General features: G+C 34.5%; 2 protein-coding genes and 1 long non-coding RNA gene across 3 annotated transcripts in view; 1 reads left to right on the forward strand and 2 right to left on the reverse strand.

The window, feature by feature from the left end:
* Positions 1-154: 154 nt before the first annotated feature.
* LOC146739484 (uncharacterized) lies at positions 155-7,209 on the reverse strand. The gene is made up of 2 exons (XR_014930108.1): positions 5,710-7,209; positions 155-3,971 (listed from the first exon to the last, which is right to left on the reverse strand). It is a non-coding gene; the product is annotated as an uncharacterized LOC146739484 (long non-coding RNA).
* A 44-nt stretch (positions 7,210-7,253) lies between these two features.
* LOC100377883 (BUB3-interacting and GLEBS motif-containing protein ZNF207-like) lies at positions 7,254-17,483 on the reverse strand. Its single transcript, XM_085502429.1, has 9 exons — positions 17,323-17,483; positions 16,514-16,640; positions 15,063-15,186; positions 14,350-14,608; positions 13,904-14,078; positions 13,522-13,815; positions 11,152-11,311; positions 10,549-10,587; positions 7,254-9,384 (listed from the first exon to the last, which is right to left on the reverse strand). The coding sequence occupies exons 1-9, from the start codon at positions 17,361-17,363 to the stop codon at positions 9,266-9,268; spliced, it is 1,338 nt and encodes a 445-aa protein (XP_085358555.1). The 5' UTR covers positions 17,364-17,483; the 3' UTR covers positions 7,254-9,265.
* A 1,150-nt stretch (positions 17,484-18,633) lies between these two features.
* Positions 18,634-19,794, forward strand: part of LOC102803267 (uncharacterized) — a 39,156-nt gene continuing 37,995 nt past the window's right edge. Inside the window, exon 1 of the mRNA XM_085502815.1 lies at positions 18,634-18,719. The gene's annotated coding sequence lies outside the window, so the exon portion shown is untranslated. The remainder of the gene's footprint in view (positions 18,720-19,794) is intronic.

Raw genomic sequence — 19,794 nt, forward strand, 5'->3', positions numbered from 1 at the left:
ACGGAGTTTTGATAGTCTGTTGATAAAGTTCTCAGGAAAGTATTTAGGGGGGGGGGGGATTTTGCAAAGCCCTTCCATAACTTCCTGCCAGGTTGGGTGTATGCAAGCATTTGCCTGCAGCTATAATATTTAGAGACGTGGATAAAAACAGTAATATTTGTATAAACTTTATTCACCTCAAGTTCCCAGAAGTACACAATGCTCAATTTACATATATAAATGAAATACTCTGTATTCAAGAGACACAAGTACATATTTCTATTGGCAATATTTCTCAGAAAAATAAATTAACGAGTTTTTCTTAAACTATGGTGTCATCACAGCTAACCTGTTCAAGATGCATGGTTTTCAAGAAATCACCTTTTAACCCTTGAAGCTTTAATTTGATAAATATTACGTAGGTTTTAGGTGAGAAAGGCGACAGGCATTGGAACAGTTAAGCTACAAAATACATCTCATTTGATCACTCCCCATCCGACTGTTCTGCATTAAAGATCCCTGAATATATACATCTCCAAATCTGAACAAAGTATGATACAAAGTTGTCAGGATGTACTTCACTGCTATCTTACAAGAGCTTGATATTCATGAGCAACAATTGGTAGTTTTATTTCTGAAGAAATAATTTAATCTTATAAAACAAAAGTTCATCCATCAATAATAACTGTTGATCAATTTTGAATTGGTTGCTGATCATGAAAAGGGTAGGAGTACACATCCTTGCCTGAGATTCATATTACTTTCACTCAAATGTTTGTCACTGCTGGTGGACTTGTCCTTGACCATGAATACTTTGCTTTATATGCACGTTTGTGATGTAAGAGCATGACCATCTTATCACCAAGACACCACATGCCATTTTTGGAACAATTTATTTTGAAATGGCCGTGGCTCAGTTAGGCATGTCTGCATAGTGGTGATGCACCTTGGCATGTATGAATTTAGTTTTGCGCAACTACATGTTCATAACATGCCATTATTTTACAGTTATTACTAGGTGATTGCAAAGTTTTAATTAAAAGTTCACTTGTGTTTGTACATAGAAATTACATTCCAATTTTCTGTGATCTGTAGAAACCTCGCACTGACCCATGTGGCGCAAGGGCTTTGAATTATTCACAGTTCACGAGCAATCTTATCCAAGGGAATCATAAAATCAAATTTAGAATCCCTTTCATAATAGGGCGACCTTGAGTGATAACAATGGCATCTACGTTTGGTTTGGTGATGAGACGCCAAGTCCAGTGCTTTAATATTTTCCGATTTGTGCCCAAACCAACCGATTTCATAATTTTGTTCATAATCAATTGGGGGTGGTTCTACATACAATACAAATGCAACTTTATAACTAACTCATCTACCTAAATCAGATGTGTTAAACAGGTTAGGAGACTGGACAGCACGTTCTGTTCAAAGTGGTTAAAGAATACTGCTTATTCCAGTTGAGCATATATGTAAGGCAGACAAAAATGGGCAACAAACAAGCTGCTCCGATTGGTTGACTGTAAAGGTTCTGTAGCCAATCAGGCACAATCTTGCAAGTAGCTTTGTATACACTTGTTTATTTTGCTGCAAATAGGGTTCATACATGTACTAGTTTCTGTTACACCATATGGCATGTACAGCAAAATGCCAATATGAATGTTTGTTTTTAGATCATATAAAAATTTTTCTTATTTTTCATATATACAGTACCATCACAGTACAAGCCTCTCATATTTTATTACACCACAAACTGATGGTAATCCCAAACTTGCAAGATGAACAATTTCTAGTTTATCTACTAAATCATAATGTTAATACAAGTATGAACACCTCGCACAACCTTGTGATCTAATCACAACTGAAATATGGCTTATTTGTGACCTAAACATAACTGAATTAGAGGGATTTAAGCATGGGCAGGATTTTAAACGAAGACAACTGCAGGAATATACTTGCAGATTTCAGAACATTCCCAGAGTAATATGGAACTTTTATCCAATACAAAGTTTCCATGGGCCTAAAATATCTAGATTAAAATACACAATCCAATTCATGCACAGGGTTGTACTAAAATGGGTGACCACATGCATGTAATTCTAACTTTTAAAAGGTTGTATGGAAGACTAACCAAAATGACTCAATATATTGTAAACTGCTTTAATTTTTGCCACAAATTTTGTAATGAATTTTGTCAGTCTGCAAAATTTTATGGCAGTGAACATTTTAGTTGGCTCTTAAGAGCGTAACTGCCGTACAAAATGTCTATTAAGTCTTTCTTAAAATCATCAAAATGTGAAAAGTATGTGGGCAAAATTTAAATGGTACATTGTACTTTACTGGAGATGTAGATGTAAATGGCTGCAGAGATCTTTTTGAGTGTGCCATTTCATTTTCTTATTACTGCGTCCCATAATTCCAAAGTTGTACAGATCAGTGGACGCAATGAGAGAATGGAACATAATTTTACAAGCAAAAACAAGTGTTGTAGCTCTTTTAATCTCAATAAGATCTCAGTCATCCTTTACGTTAAAGGTCAATTAGACCAACATGTTTTGCAGCAGATAATGGAATATTTACTTCACACCCATATGTCCTTGCAAGTTATTTGGTGATAACAGGAATCCAATTTGCTCCATTAGAATCATAAAGCACATCACCAAGCATTTATTGTATAATACGGTATTGTGTACACATCTCCAACATTTCAAGTAGTTTATAGAGGTTTCAAAAGTATCGCCTACTAGCATGTAAATACAAATATGATAATGTTAAGATTCACTAATAAAAGAAGCTGTCCCATCTTTAGTATGTTATACTGTAAAAATAAAAAGTTAATAGGACTTTAATCGAATGAAGATGTAAAATACATGATTGAATATTCGGTGATGTGAATATTTTTTTTCTTATTGAGCACCTACCACATTGTTCTCCTGTAAGCACAGATGCTTGGATGAATCCCATCAAAATCTGTCAGTCATCTTAAATATGATCAATACTTTAGGAATCAAAATGGATTGAATTAGCCAAACATACACTAAAATATTGAAGCCTCAGACTGTTTATTCAATGCATGTTTGGGTTACGAATGAGTTCGTCATGGTTTGCAGCTCCATGGTTATGTTGACAATATATTCATGGACTCTTATGTTGCAGGTCCAACAGTGTGGCAGAATGGTAAAAACGGGAAAGTACATTACGAACTAACTGCTCAAGATAACTGGTTTGGATAACAAAAATACTATGACAATTTCTATCTAGTAAATTACCTGTGATGCTAGACTACAGCCTAATAATTATTCAACAGGAACTTTGACACAATATTTCTCCTTTATTATGAGTTCCTTTCCTAAAATGTGATGTTTGCTCTGTGAGCACTGAGAATCAACATTTCCAAGAATTCTTAGCAATTTGCATCATTGTACATCTTTGCATAGATGTTACATGAAGGCATTATAAATGCCAGTTTTTTTACTAATATTTGACAGAGTTGAACCTACAGTGCAAGGGTCCATGTAATATCCTGATCACCAAATATGACCTTGGAGGTGCGAAATGAGAATGATTTTGCATTATCGGATGTCTGGATAGTCTACATAAGAGACTTATTATTTCTATAAACCTGTGCAAGGTTTTTATGACATAGAAATTAGCCACGATTTGAAAAATTAAGATCAAGTACTGCAACAAAGAAAACCATGTACCTAATCAGTTGGCAAAAAAAAAGTGATTGGGACCCTCCCACCTTGCATTTTACCTCTCACCGAAATATAGTGCCTGAATAATATGCCACAAATATTGCTGGTGCTATTTTGAAAGCCATTTAGAATCCACAAATATATCTGGTGCACTTTCACCAAACGTGGTTTGGGGACGAAGTCCAACAGCAGTAAAATTGCTGCGAAAGCACACCTGAAAGTAAAGAAAAGGACAAGCACTTGCCGTTCCTGGTAAACTACGAGTATCAAACTATTCAGCCGTTCAGGCATCTGTAAAGAGGTAATATTGATTTCATTCAGCATCACATTTAAACTTCATTTTAAGTTAACTTTATTTTATTTAGCGTATTCATCAGATATAAGTCATCATGCATTGATTTGTTTGACGGTTATATCAATATTTTGAAAGTTATTCAAATGAGGGGAATTGAGTAAAATGTATCATTTCTCTCACACAATGTTGCAACAAGTCATGCTGTGCATAGTAAAGACATGGTAACCAAATATCACAGAAAACTACTGTTGCCGCTTGACATCATTCATAATGCATGCATCCACATATACGCACTTTATCTGGGTAATATTCATAAATAACAATTATCTGCTGACACTTCCCAAGACAAAATCAAATGACAGACACTACTGGACACGAATAAATCAAGCATAATGCAAGGCAAATTTGACACTTCTGTTGTCAGCTGTATGTTGAATTGGAAAGGGAATTTGTTGCTGCAACATGCCAAGAAATGATCAATAACAGAATGGAGCAATTACATGAATTAGATAATATGCACTGAATCAATCAAAAATTAGATCCCACTACAGGACATACTGTATAGAGCACAATTATATGCCAATTTTTTGCTTATTTCAACTGAATGCGTTTAAATTGAAACCTGACAAATATACAAAGTTAATAGAATGTATTGTTTCCTTCACAAACTAGTTAATTTAAAACCTAGTGAATATTTCTGCAACAAATCGAAAGAAATTAAACTTAGTGAACATCTCCCCATTCTGCAGTATCTACCAAGTTAATTGTGACATGACGAGTGGGGCTAGAGATAGACGAAGAACGTAAACTTGTTATTTTTGTGCAAGGGAATAAAAAAATGATTTATTTATAAAGGATATATAATATCACTTTCATTCATTCATTCATTCATTCTAAGATCAAACAAAATAAATTATGCAGTTCTGATGCATTCAAAAATGCAGTCATTTTTTTCACTCCAAGATTTGTTCAGTTCATGTAAGATCTACTGTGTACAAAATTTGCTTTTCATCAACAAGGTTGAAATAAAACATACATCATCAATCTTCACAATTTCATCAGATGGTTAAACTTCTTGAGTTGGATTTTCAGAATCACATTGTTCTTTTGGTTTGACCTTGACACTTTCAAATGTGCATTTCAGTATTCACCCAGACATTTTGGTTTTAAGATGCATTCCCACTTTGTATGATCTGCAGAAAACCTTATCAACCCCTGGAAACATTTTGACTGGCTCTTATCCAACAAAATATTAAACTTAATTAGAAGAACCTTCTGTATTATGGGTACATGCTAATGGTCTACAATAATTACAACAAATTAATGATTGATTTGGTTATTAGACATCAAGAACTATCAAGTGCAGGGGTTGCTTCAGTGTTGCAATATTTTGCTTTTTACATGGATCACAATAATCAGAAGTAGGTGTTCTGCATACAATACAAAAAAGAAATACAATTTCTTTCAGTTCTGATAAGCAATTATAAAATGGTGTAAATTTGGTTGAACATGAAAATTATAGAAACATCTTTTTAGTTACAGCAGAATTTTGGAGGCAAATTTTAGTGACACTGATACCACTAATTTCACAAAGATCAAAATTTCATTTCTCATGGGATTTATTGTTTGATTAATAATGCATAATTGAAATTTATTTCCAATTTGATAGACTATTTTTTAACAGAATCAAGACAGACATTAAATACTACAGGAGTAGCAAGGGCTACACCCTACCTCAATTCGAAGAACTTGGCACTTGATTTATACAAACTCTTCAGAAACCTGGGAAAAGACAACATAGCTGAACCTAAGTGGATTTCACTTATTTAAAGTGTAAATCTATGGGAAATATAGAATGAAACAACCAATATGTTCTTTGAATTTGTGTAAAGTCGAGCATAAAAATAAATTAATTTCAGATTAGGAATATAATCATTCAAAGATTAACCATCTAAAAGCTACAATATTCCATGGGAAAATGTTGGTGCATCACATTTTGCACTTTTTATGCATTATTTCAATATTTTTTTTTAATTTTGTACCAAAGTAGGGAAAGAATTGTCATTCTAAAAAATTGAATTAATTTTTGTAGATGCAAAAATTTCTCATGAACAGTTATTTTAATAATGCAATAATAATATGCCTCAATGAAAATTTCTTAGTTATTTTAACACATTAACGAAAAGATCATAAATATTGTTGTTGGACAGCTAAGCAATGACTAACATTTTGGACGGTGAATTTTTTACAGTCCTGTATGTGACAGACTGCAGATAATGGTGTAGCAAGACCAGGAATTGTTTTGTGTCTAGAGGCAAATTTTTCACATGAATTTGAATCTACTACATGGCAATGCAATGGGAATTACTGTGGCTGCTATAAAGAACTGTCTAGCAATATTGCAATGCCAGCTACATTGCTGTTTTGGTATAGAGTGTTTGAAAAAATGTTACCATAACATTGCAACTAAGTCATTGTCTCCACAGACTGTGACGCCTTCTATATTGCTAAATTTTTAGTTATTGAGTCGCCACTAAAAAGAATCAAATGCTTAGAGCCATTTTTTTATAAAATAATTTAGGCAATCAAAAAGAATATTGACATGACAGATATCTATCTGAACAGTGACTTATTGCGTGTGTGGTGCAAGAACAGCAGAGGTAAGCAAGACTATGGCCACTGTGCAACAATATGTCAATGACGATTTGTCTTCAATTCGCTGCATCATGTCACAGGTGTTGGTTGCCACAATGTTTTGAATAGAAAATAAAAGTTACACGATAGTCAGTAAACTAACATTCTAGTACCAACATTCTAGTACTTTCAACTTTGTTTCCGAAAACTGAAATCATACTTGTGACAATGCGTTTTGGATCAAATTGAATGGCTGGAAAACAAATCAAATTAATTATACTTGTTCAGTACTCAGTATTTATTTTAGCATTTTTCCCCATTTGTATCACTACAAGCCAATATATGCTTACTGAACCGCACTACATTGAACACAACTTTGATGCTTAGCTGGCCACATTGCATTAATACAAGATGGTTCTTTATGGCAACCTTAGTAAGATGGGGGTTTTACATTAGGAATGATGGTATTACACCATCACAAGAAAACATACAAGTCATAGAACATTCAATTTGACAGGGATGTTTGCACTGTCATTTATGCTGCTTCGAAATTGTGTTAGCAGGCTTCACCAACTTCTCCCATGCGAGCAGTTGGGGACCCTTGCTGGGCCCAACAGCATGAAATAATGCTGTGAAAGCAGATATTGATTTGTGAAGAATGTAACTTTATTTCACACTTGCCTTAACTGTCACAGTAAAGATGAACAAACACTGAAAAATTAACAATAGCTGGAGATACAAAAAGAAACTTGGGAATTGATAATTATTGATATAGAACTCTAATATTCATTGTGGTGACATGAAATAAACATTTCACGTCAGTAGTGATGTTATACTTCAGACTAATCATACCCCATTTGTCTTTATTTTGATCATAGACAACTTGTCATTTACGTAAGCACAAGTGCTACTAAATAAAGCGAATACAGTATATGAATAACTTCAACACCTGGTAGAAAAGATGCACATTGTACGATACAATAGTGTCATTTACGACGTGTTTTACCAGAGCATTTCGAATGTACTCTGCCAAGATTTTTTACTGCATGTCACCACAATGTACATTCTTGTAATATATATTAATCTCATTCTGAATTTGTTTTTTCACAAGTCACCAGTACACAAGCTGCAATCGTGCCTAATCAACACATGTTTATGCAGAATAGGGCTCAAAATGTGGGGAAAAATTTATGCTGATTTAAACACGTTGCAGCAGGTGTGAGCCAATCTTTCACCAAACAAAATGTTGGGGACATCCAGTAAGTCCAACAGCACATGACAGCTGTGAAAACCGGCTCTTTCCACTACTAATACTGACCTTCAGGCTCTCTGGTACAACTGTGATGTTTTGCTTCATAATTTACAGTAACAGTTCAATTAAAACAAACAAAAAAGTACCTCATTTCTGCTGGGAAATTTCATAATTCATAAAATACATACAATAAAGTTGACAACACTTAGTTGTCCATCTGAATAGGTCCACCAATTTCCTTTCTTAGTATCAATGTTTTTCACATGCAAGCAATTAGAGTCTGGTCGCAAAATATGAATTTAAAAACTGCACGGCAGATTATCTTTGAACATGAAATGTGCTCTTTAACAGATAGAAGTGCAACGTTCACTGAACTACGAGGTGGGAGTGACGGATTGACTTGAACTGCAACACAATTACAATATAACGTACCTAAATCATGAACATATGGTCCTTATTACAACTCTGCTGAAGATACTTACTAAACATGATATTTTCGTCAGTTTAACTTACATTCGCTATATCGAGAAAAATATTTTTAAAAAATGCAGGGGTTCTTGAACATACAAAGGAAATTAATTTCTACTATACACAATGGGCTATCGCTTACATTAATGGACATTGTTTGCCAGAGAGCAAAGAATTTTGTCAAACTGATATTTTGATTTGTTGAGTTTTCTAAAAGTAAAAAGAACCCTGTTGAATTATTAACAAAAGTATATATATATATATATATATGAAAAAAAGTCACATTTTTTTCCTACGTCCAACCAATTTGAGTCCACTCTGGAGAATGATCAGTTATCAGCTGCAAACCAACTCTTAGGTTGATTTCAAAATTGATTCTTCCTCACCTGATACGTGCAGGAATCGTACACCGAGTATAGGGGTAAAACAAGATGCAATTAATTTCAATCTTATTTAAAGTTCAACAATACGTGTTACCAAACACACTGCACACCATTTGTTAATATGGTGCACCAGTTCGCAATCAAAATCATTATTATATTGCAATGATTTACCTTGGCAGTGCTCTGAAGAAAATTCAGTAATGAAAATCTTCCCATTGCTGACTGTTGAACACAGAAGAGTCTGAGGAGAGCTGTATCATAGTCACATTAAAAAAATAAAACTTGCCTGTTTACCTGGAGTAGCAATCTTTCATTTTGTTTTTCTCTAACTGAAAATAAGATCTACAATTACGATAATCATTGTAAATGGTCTGATTATTAATATGGAAAAATTCTCACCGTCGCATGTTCATATCTAAAAGTCCATATTTTACTTAGGCACCTGAACAGGTAAAATCACAATAAAATTGACACTTCCACTCTCAAGACATAAAAATTAATTACATTAGAAATTCCAGATAAACGATCCACCTGTTACATCCGAGTTGGTGTCCTAGTAACGTACTCCTCCAGACTGCATCATTGGTGGCCTCATTGGAGGCGGACCCTGACCACCCTGAAAAGGAGGCGGTCCTGGAAAAGGTGGTCTTTGCATCCTTTGTTGGGGGGCACCTGAAAAGAAATGACAGACAGTCAGATAACATTTACCTGCAAGAGTGAACAAAACACCGGTACCTAATAATGTATGAAATTCACAGCGAAAAAATTACTGTAATATTACAATAAAAGCATTTATTTTAATAGGCATTTAATTTTTAAAACTAGTTTAAAAATCATATTTTTTGGAAAAATGTTCTAATGTAATTTATACAAGTACACATTGATTTAATTTAGCAATTTTCAATTCAATCTCTGAATAATTAATACGTCTACAGTAGCAAATGCATTATAAAAATGGGATCATACACATAACCACCAAATATAAAACCAAAATTTGAACACGTATATGGCTTATCCTTAAGCATTTACATGTACATGTATCAAGTTTTATTGAAATCTGTTTAACAATTTAAAGTAAAAATGCTTAAAATTGCCTAATTAATATGTACAGGATTTCAATCAAAACTAATCAGTACTACGCATTACCCCAGAGCATCTATGCAGCAAACAAGTTAAAATGCTTAAATTAAGTTTGGGTAATTAATATGCAAATTAGGTAATTGATATGTACAGAATTTCAACCAAAAGCTAATCAGGTCAGAGTATTGTCCGAGAGCATCTATGTACAAGTTTCATTAAAATCTGTTTGATAGTACATGAGAAACAAGTGAAAATGCTCAACATCGATTGATTAATATGCAAATTAGATAATTAATATGCACAGATTTCAACCAAAAACTAGTCAGCTCTGAGCATTATCCCAGAGCATCTATGTATCTGCTCAATTGTACACGAGAAACAAGTAAAAATGCTTGAAAATTAGTTATTTAATATGCAAATAAAGTAATTAATATGCACAAATTTCAACCAAAAACTAATTAGGTGTGAGAATTATCCCAGAGCATCTATGTACCAAGTTTCAATAAAATATGAGGATTGGCGGAACAGACATACAGACGCACTAACTGCAAAGACTCATTGTGTGTTTCAAAAATTACAAATTATGACTGATGGTAACAAATACTTTCAATCTAGTGTTAGATAGAGCTGTCCTAAAAATAGCAGTTTCTTCTAAACATAGCTGTTTCTGAACTGTATTGGGAAGAAGATGTTTCTCATTATGATCGAGTTGTATTTTCTTAAAAAATTATGAAGAGCAATTAATGTAAGACGTACCTTGGCCCATGGGCATGCCCATTCCTGGTTGTTGAGTACCTGCGAATGAAAACTTTACATCAGTTTTTATTTATGGATATCAGTCCAATGTCAATATCATATTGAGTCACAATCAGAACACTAATTCTAGAAATATCGATAAGCAGTTTAAATTAGAAGCCTTCTCATAAATGAGAATACCCAGAATTCATTAACTTTTCAATAAAAAAGTTGAGGGTCACCACCCTTAATTTCGAGAAAATGGTAGCATTCTAGTTAATGGCAGCCATTTTATGAATATTTTCATGCCATATCTCAAATTGTAGCCTGGTGACATTAGCTGAAACAATTGGATATTGTTAATGATGGGGTACTTTATGTTGTCCTCAATTACTTCAAAAATGCAACTTTTCTTTAACATTGTATTTTCTGGAACTGCATGGGTAGGGATTACATTTTGCGATTGTGACTGGATACCTTCAATCACTGCTACTGATACAAAAAGTCACGACTTCCTTCTAAAAAATAGTGGTTCACAGCATGGGCAAAATTGTACCAGAAGTGAAGATAATAATTAACTTATCTTTGAATGCAGCCTAATGTTGTTATTACAGGTTATCTTACCTTGTGGCGGCATATGTTGTCTCATTTGTTGTGCCATCATATTACCTGCCAATGCCGGTGGCCTTGAAATTATGGCACTGCTAGAAATGGTTGTCGGGGCAACACGTGTCACACCAGGTTTGAGACGTTGATACTTTGGTAACATTCCTCTCCTTTCCTCCTGTAAATTAAGAAATATATTTGCATCATGGTTATTAATGCATCTAGATTAAGATTAATTATTTTCTGGATCCTGGTATTTTAATTTAAGCATAATTTTAAAACCTTTCCTGATGACTATTAAAAATTAGTCAAATTTGTGTTTTTCAAAGTCATTGACATTCATTGTATTCAAGAATACAGATGTGAATTTTTAGCCAAAATAAGTAATGTTTTAACAAGAATTTACAATTAAATAGTCTAAAACTCAATGACATATTGAATTAAAAACAAAGAACCAAAATGAAGATAACAGCCATTTGAAAATAACCTTAGTACAGTCAAGCAAGTTAGTGACATACAAGACAACTTTGCCTATAGTGTCCATCTTTTAGGCATAATGTGGGAGAAACCTAGACAAAAAGATCTGCCTCATGTGCCAGTGATATTTTTGCAGATTCACCGTTGTTTAGAGACCAAATTTAAAATTAGCTTTCTGTTTAATTTTTTTCAAGACAAACCTATTTGATTTTGACTAAATTTAATGTGTTTATTTTGCAACAGTACCATCGGATAACATTCTGGACAAATATTATTTCAAATACATTAAGTGAAGAATGACTCAATATAATAAAAGCACAAACATAATTTTAAGGCTTCAAGTGCCCACGAACTTGTGTCTGCATCTTAACACATAATGCAATTCATAATCAAAGAAAGCTTAGAAAGAACTCCCATGTGCTGAGAGTATTGGAGACACATTAAATATAATTTGAAATTACTTAGCTGAAAACTAATTATGCAAATCAGAAAATTAACATGAACAGATTTGATTGTAAAACTAATGAGGTCTGCGCAATGTAACAAAAACTCTATGTACCAAGTTTAATTGAAATGTGATTAGAACCAAAAAATTATGAATTATTATGCTAATTAGGGAAATAATATGAACAGAGTTTTACCCCAAACTAATTAGGTTTGTACATTGTCCTAGAGCATCTTTGTACTAAGTTTCATTAAAATGGAAATTAGTACTTTAGATATCAGTGTGAAAGCTTAAAATTGGTTAATTATGCAAATTGGGTAATTAATATGTACAGATTTTAACCCACAATTATCCAGGTCTGTCTATTGTCCTACAGCATCAATGTATAAACATTCATTGATATGTGATGATTAGTACCCGAGTTAGCAGTGTGAAAGTTGTAAATTGGTTAATTATGCAAATTAGGTGATTAATATGCACAAATATTTACCAAAAACTAATTGGGTCTCTGCATAATTCTAGATTCATTGAAATGTGATGATTAGTACTTTAGATATCAGTAGAAAAGCTGAAAATTAATTATGCAAATTAGGTAATTAATATGCACAATTATTTACCCTGAAACTAATCAGGTCTCTGCATAGTCCTAAAGGATCTATGTACCAAATTTCATTGAAATGCGATGATTAGTACTTGAGATACCCGTGGAAAGGCTGAAAATTAACTAATTATGCAAATTAGGTGATTAATATACACAAATATTTATCCAAAACAATCTCTGCATAGTCCTTGAGTATGTAAGTACCAAGTTTCATTGAAATGTAATGCTCACTACTTATATCAAAAGCTGAAAATTAATTAATTATGCAAATTAGGTAATTATATGTACTGATATTACCATAAAAACTATCAGGTCTGTGCAGTGTCATATGACATCTATGTACCAAGTTTTATTGAAATGTGATGATTAGTACTTGAGATATCAGTGGAAAAACTGAAAATTGACTAATCATTATGCAAATTAGGTAATTAGTATCCACGGATTATTACCAAAAACTAATCAAAACCTAGCATTAGTTCAGAGCATCTATGTACCAAGTTTCATCAAAATCCAATGAGTGGTTGTTTAGATATCAGTGGAACAGTCATAGAACAGCTAAAAATTAGCTAATTATCATGCAAATTAGGTAATTAACGAGCATGGATTATTACCAAAACCTAATCAAATCTGCGCATTGGCCCAGAGCATCTATGCACCAAGTTTCATCAAAAACCGATGTATGGTTCTTGAGATAGCAGTGGAACAGTCGGACACACATACACACACATACACATACACACTAACTGCAAAGACTCCCATTTTGTGCTTCGCACATGGGAGTCAAAAACCCAGACCACAAAAATGACCAGAGAATTGAAGCAAAATGTAGGAATACCAGTAATCAAAGCAAATTTAATGTGCTCACCAACGATATATCTTCATCTGGATGCATCAGTTTGCTGGAGGCGCCACCACTGGCAACTGTAGATGGTTTACTGATTGTTGGTGCAGGAGTGAGTGTTGTCTTGGCTGCAGCAGACGCAGTGGTTGGTAATGCTGCTGCAGCAGTGCTTGTGCTGGGAGGTTGGGAATATGCTGGAAAAGTAGGTTTGACAGGTCCAATTGGAGCTGATGATGTCATACCTGGCATACCACCAAGGGGCTTGAAATCTGTTCCAACCATACTAGAAGAGGCTGACGTTGTTTCTGGCTGAGCTCTCTGCAATGCGAAAAGGATTTAGTAGTTTTAACCATGTCAAGCACATTAGGTACCATACTACATAGTTGAGAAATTATCCTATACTTACTGATGCGCTGGGAAACAGTGGTTTGGGAGGTGGAAGGTGTGCCATTTGTGCTGTTGTTGCCGGAGGAAACAATCCTCTCTGCTGATTGGGCTGCATACCAGACATATCCCTTGGCTGCATTAGATCAAAGGGAGGTCTCATCATTGGCGGTGCTCCCATGGGTGGCATTGGCATGCTGAGAAAAGAAGACACACTTACAGAATGTTTTTACTTGGTTTAGTATGAATACAGCATGTAGATGAGCTTTACACACATAATAACATAACAAATTACCTTTGAGAGAAACAATGAGGTACCAACTGTTTGAGAGTGGTCCTTTGATTTTGACATTTCAGCTGAAATAAATAAATCTATCACATGAAAAGTAAAGATAAGTAATAATCTCTATTTTAACATGCGCGTCTTCCCTGCCTATGTGAGCTAAATATTGATATTCAACTACTTACCCAGGCCGTGGCGGCACCATGAACGGAGGCATTCCTAGATGCATGCCTTGCATACCAGGATGCATTCCTGGTGGCATACCCGGCATTTGCATACCTGGCATAGGTGGGGGGATCCCTGGATTCATCACAGGGATATTAGGTTGAGTTGTCGGCATACCTGCAACAGGTTGATGGGACATTAATTTTGGTGGCATGGCAGCTGATGTGCTGGCTCCGTCCTGGCTTTCAGGGTGGTGTTCTTGGTTCCTCTTTTCCCTTTCTGAAATAAAATTTGAATGCACGATGAATGAAGATATTTATTTCTCTCATAAATGTGTGGAAGCAAATCAGTCCTCATCTCTGTATACATGAATGCATGTGAAACATTGTAAAACATTCACAGATTTAATAAAAATAGTAAATCGTCTGTCATGCTCAAAATACTTTAGAATACTTTTCTTTTCGTTTGGAATTAATTAGTTCCAAATATTATCCCATGGTGTGATGCGCAGCATGGGAACCTAGGAACTACAAAGTAAGCTGACATTCCACTAGTGATAGCTACATAATTACTACAAACACTTGAATAAATGTTGTCATTGTTGCCACTCATTGTGAGTAAAAAATAAGAAGTACATCTGACCGATATGCATTTACACATTGATATTTGTATTTTGGGACTTCAAAATCAAACGCATGATCGTGATAAGATTCAATATCAAGGTTTTACTTACGTATTTTTTCGTGTCTCTCTTTAATATCTTTTTCGGGAATTCCTTCCATGCCATATATTTCTATTTCTATATCTTGTCTACCAGGTAAGGAGTTAGGCACTTTGTCTACTGTTTCTTTGTGTACCTGGGGGACAAAAATGGTAACAAGTCATAGTATATTCATTACAACAAATTTCTCACTGCTTTTCCCGATGTGAACATGAGTTTATAATGGTATAAATATTAAAATTTGTATCCTACAGCAAGATATATTAAATTTCTTTTCAAAAAATAAGCATGAATCAAATACCAAAACTATTGCCAACTTGAGTTACACAAATCAGGGTTCATCATAATTTAATTTTTTACTGTGCACCTCAGAGCAAAATCAATCTAAAAACAATCCATACTAGATAAATGGTTCACCCAATAATAACTTCTTGCTCTGGTGTAGAGTTTGATGAATTTACAACTACATGTACTGGTACACAAAAATACGAATGCTAGGAAATGAAATGTGCTTACAGGATCACAGAAGAATGTGTCTGGTTGGTTGTATTTATAAAACTATAGGACACATACAATACTGTTGGTTTACAAACGCTTAGAACAAATATAGCATTGCTAATACATGGATGTGCGACCGTTTGGGGTAATCATGGAGGTAGAAAAGAGAAGGAGTGTGGACGCTATTTAAGCCCATGTTAATCTTATAAACATCCTTTGTCTTCGCTCTGGTTAAGCCACTTATTGTTTTTGTTTAGAAGTCGTTTTATCTACATGATGATAGCCGCTTATTTACACAAGAAAACGAGAGTAGAACTGAAAAAAATAAATTCCGTTTAAACATCGTCTATAAAATTGAATGCGCAAACCATAAATAAAAGAATTGTGCATGCGCAATGACCTTTATCGGATCACAAAGGTCATTTCACACTTGTAGGTACCGGAAATTCTGCATACGGACGCCACCAAGATGTGTGATTACTTCTTTTCTGATATTTTACATCGCAATAGTCGTCCAACTTTGGACATTGATTAAAAAAATCCCGCAAATTTCCGCAGTGAAATTTAAATATACATGATAAGATTATAACAAGATGTTTTGACTCGTCATTTTTCATTGGTGTGCAGAACTGTGCAGATGTTTAAAATCGCGCATTTTGTTGTAATAGATTTCGGGCGTTGAGTACACTCAGCGTACGTTTTTCACTGCATTCTGTATTATTGTTATCTGTTTGGGCATGCGCAGTGCGTTGAGAATCTTCGTGAAGCTTCCGAATACAGCCGAAACACGTAAGCCGATTAACTGTGACATTGTACAGCGTGTTTGCAAACTAATTACATTGTGTATGTGAGTAAACAAATCCAAAGCATCATGAAACCAGCGGAAACAATAGCGTCATCACTCCTTCTCTTTTCTACCTCCATGGGGTAATGCACAACAAGCCCCACAGACAGATTTGACTTACTTGCATACAATGGATAGCTAAACCAGGACCTGTGTATAATTTCTTATGACATATGTGACATTTGAAATGTTTGGCTTTCTGGTGTTGTATAAGAATCTTCTCATCGTCAAACTCCCTATTACAGTACCTGTATTTTGTAGTTAAGGTTGTTGTAACAACAAATATAACATTAACTCAACAGTGCTGTAATAAAACAGAAGTAGCCAAGATAATATTTTGTCACTTTTAGATCAATTTTGACAAATACACTATGAAGGTGATCTGCTGAACAAGGTGATATTTTTATATTTTTTAAAACAACTTTCGAGGAATGATTTCAATTATCTCGTGCAGAAGGGGAGGAGGCCTTGACAATTTCAAGCTCCTGCAGATTTTTACTCTATTTCAGTGTTACCTGTATGTCAGTACATGTACCTGTGACCAAGCTACAGATATCCAGGCAATTCTGCTCTAGTTTCAGGACAAATCAAAATATGATATATTACTAAACATGTTCTATCTTTAGTTTTTCCTAACCTACAGGAGGATGGTCATAAAGTGCTTCATTATTGGGAGTTTTCTCGCAACTTTCCTCGAATCCTGTGTACCACGATCAACCCATGCTGTATTATTGCAGAACAGCTTGGGGAGTAACAGACTTCAAACGTATATTCGAAGTGACGGTACACTGCAACTACGTCAACATCATTCATGAAAATACAACAAAAGGAATTCACGATTTTACCACAAGATTTTGCGTTGAGGGTCGCATCTACGAAAACCGGTCGTTTCATCATCTAAATACACCTCACAATAGAATAAAAGGATACCAACACCATGGCTTCTGAACTTTCTTCTTCTTACGGCCCATTATGGAACGGATTTGTAAGTTTCAATCAATCAAAAAACGCAATACTCAAAAATGTCGTCCACGCTGCAAACAACCAACAAAAATGGCGTCCCTCTGAAGTGCCCGGATGTATAGTGGGCGATTCCAATGTTACGAGGTAAATTTCTTCCCGGTATTTGTCGGGAATTATAAACTATCATTATAAACTATCATTAGCTCTAACATCAATGAAATAGATTTCAATAAGAAGAAACCAAATGACAGCTTATCACATGAAACCGCACATATATTTTTCATAATGGGCTGACCCTGATTTTTCAGCCCAGCTTCCAAGAAGGCCAGCAATAACAATCAACAAAGTTATCAGCCATTATCCTTTTCCCCACAGTTTTTCTCCCTCAAATTTTTCAGTACTTTTTTCTTATATTCTTCAATATTTCTTGAAATGAACCCTAATTTTGGAGGCTACAGACAAAATTTGAGTAAATTTTCAGTTTTTACTAACAAATTGGCTATTTAAGTCCCAATCTTCTGAAGGAAAGTGAAGACTATATAACATGACTACCAGTATTATGTTAATTTGTGATGAAAACAGAGTACTGGTGGTGAAGAGGTTAATGAATGTGTGCCAGCCATTTGGTGCCCCAAAGTTTATATCTGTAATTTTGTCAATTCACCGATAACATATTCCCACCACCCACCAAAAACACACTTATTATGGCAGAGGCAGTTCAGAGAGAATCCACAATGATGCATTGTGACCATAATGAATGCAATGGTCTATAATATCATTGTTGTTTTCATCTTCATGCCTTATCAACGCATAAATACACATAATGACGCAACTCAGATAATCATATAGTTATCTGAAGAGGCAATAAAAAATGAGAACGTTTCCATTCCATTATGTTGGTTAATACATAGTCCTTGTCTATGATTCACCATGAACCGAAAGCATTGTTTTTTTTTTGACTCAGCTGAGTAGTTCAGTCTTCTATATACAGGTTGTACATACAATAACAATCGGTGCGTTTGTATTAGTACTTTTCCCATTTCCACAAAGGAGAAATTTTTAACTTATAACTATAAAGTGTCATTTAATAAAAAAACAAAGTAATATTACGCCAAATAAACTATTTAATAAAATTTATAATTAATTTATCACTACTTCACTCCAATGATGACAAATTAGGAGAAAATTAGTAATAAATAGTACTGATCGATTTATTTTCAGCCCTCAAGTGAAACTATTGAATCGAGCTTTTGCCGGCTATTGTGGCTCGCCGTCTTCGCGCTTGGCAAACCGGTAGGCACTTGGCTAATATGTCAAACAAACATGTCGGAGGCCAAAAGCTGAAAGATCAGCAACAGTTTAAGGTAACTTTTTAAACAGAATTGTGAAACTGTTCTGCATGTATATTAGCGTGTATATATACAACTGGCAATTCTCATATAAGTGATGTTTGATTGTCCGTTGGGGATTATTTGTTTTCATTGACAATTGGACTGGCAGTTAGTAGAACCAGGAAGTAGTTTAACTTTAGGTCTTGTATGTTGCAATTCATTATTTGTTTTCATTGACAATTGGACTGGCAGTTAGTAGAACCAGGAAGTAGTTTAACTTTAGGTCTTGTATGTTGCAATTCATATTCGGACTCTGATACATTTGCTACAAGCATGGAGCCAAATGCTCCATGCTACAAGGTAAGTAAACAGTGTTGAGTACAAACGAACAAACCGTAGACCATGTGTATTGTCAAGTGGAGGATGAGTCATCGAGTCGTTATTACCACGCCGTTTACAATATTGGGGTGGTAGTACAAAGTACAGTACTACAAATACACACATTCAGTGACAACTTTTACAACCGAAATTGCCGTTGTTCATATACGACACACCGTCAACCGTGTTGAGGGACGGTGTACAACACAAAAACAGTGTTATGGTAATTTTAAAGTCCGCTTGCCGAGCTCTGGTGTTATACGCGTAAAACTCAGTCCGCTTGTGCGTCCAAGGCAATTTCCCGGACATGCTTTGATTGGTCACATTCAAACTTAACACACAGACCATGTATGTACATAATTTTCATTACTATTTGGTTAAATGACTGGTGGCCATTTTTGTTCTCAAATTTGCTAAATTCTGATACTAGTATTTAAATATGCCCGTGGTCGTTCATCAGAGATTAACATGGCTGGTGATTTTATTCAAACTTTGTGTCATGATTATGCATACCGGGTTACAGGTGCATCCACATCATTTTTTTTTTCAAGAGTAAAAAAAAAATGACTGATCATACAGTTTTTTTTCATGCCCATAACGAGTACTCACAAATATATTGCCTTTCACAGTTGAAAATTTGCAAAAAATTACTATACTATGTGTTATTTTTTTATTTGATCTAATTTAAATTTATCGAATTGATGGCCATTTTGTTTAAAAATCTATTTCT

Source organism: Saccoglossus kowalevskii, chromosome 8, assembly GCF_978046115.1.
Source record: "Saccoglossus kowalevskii chromosome 8, keSacKowa6.1, whole genome shotgun sequence".
Taxonomy (NCBI): Eukaryota; Metazoa; Hemichordata; class Enteropneusta; family Harrimaniidae; genus Saccoglossus; species Saccoglossus kowalevskii.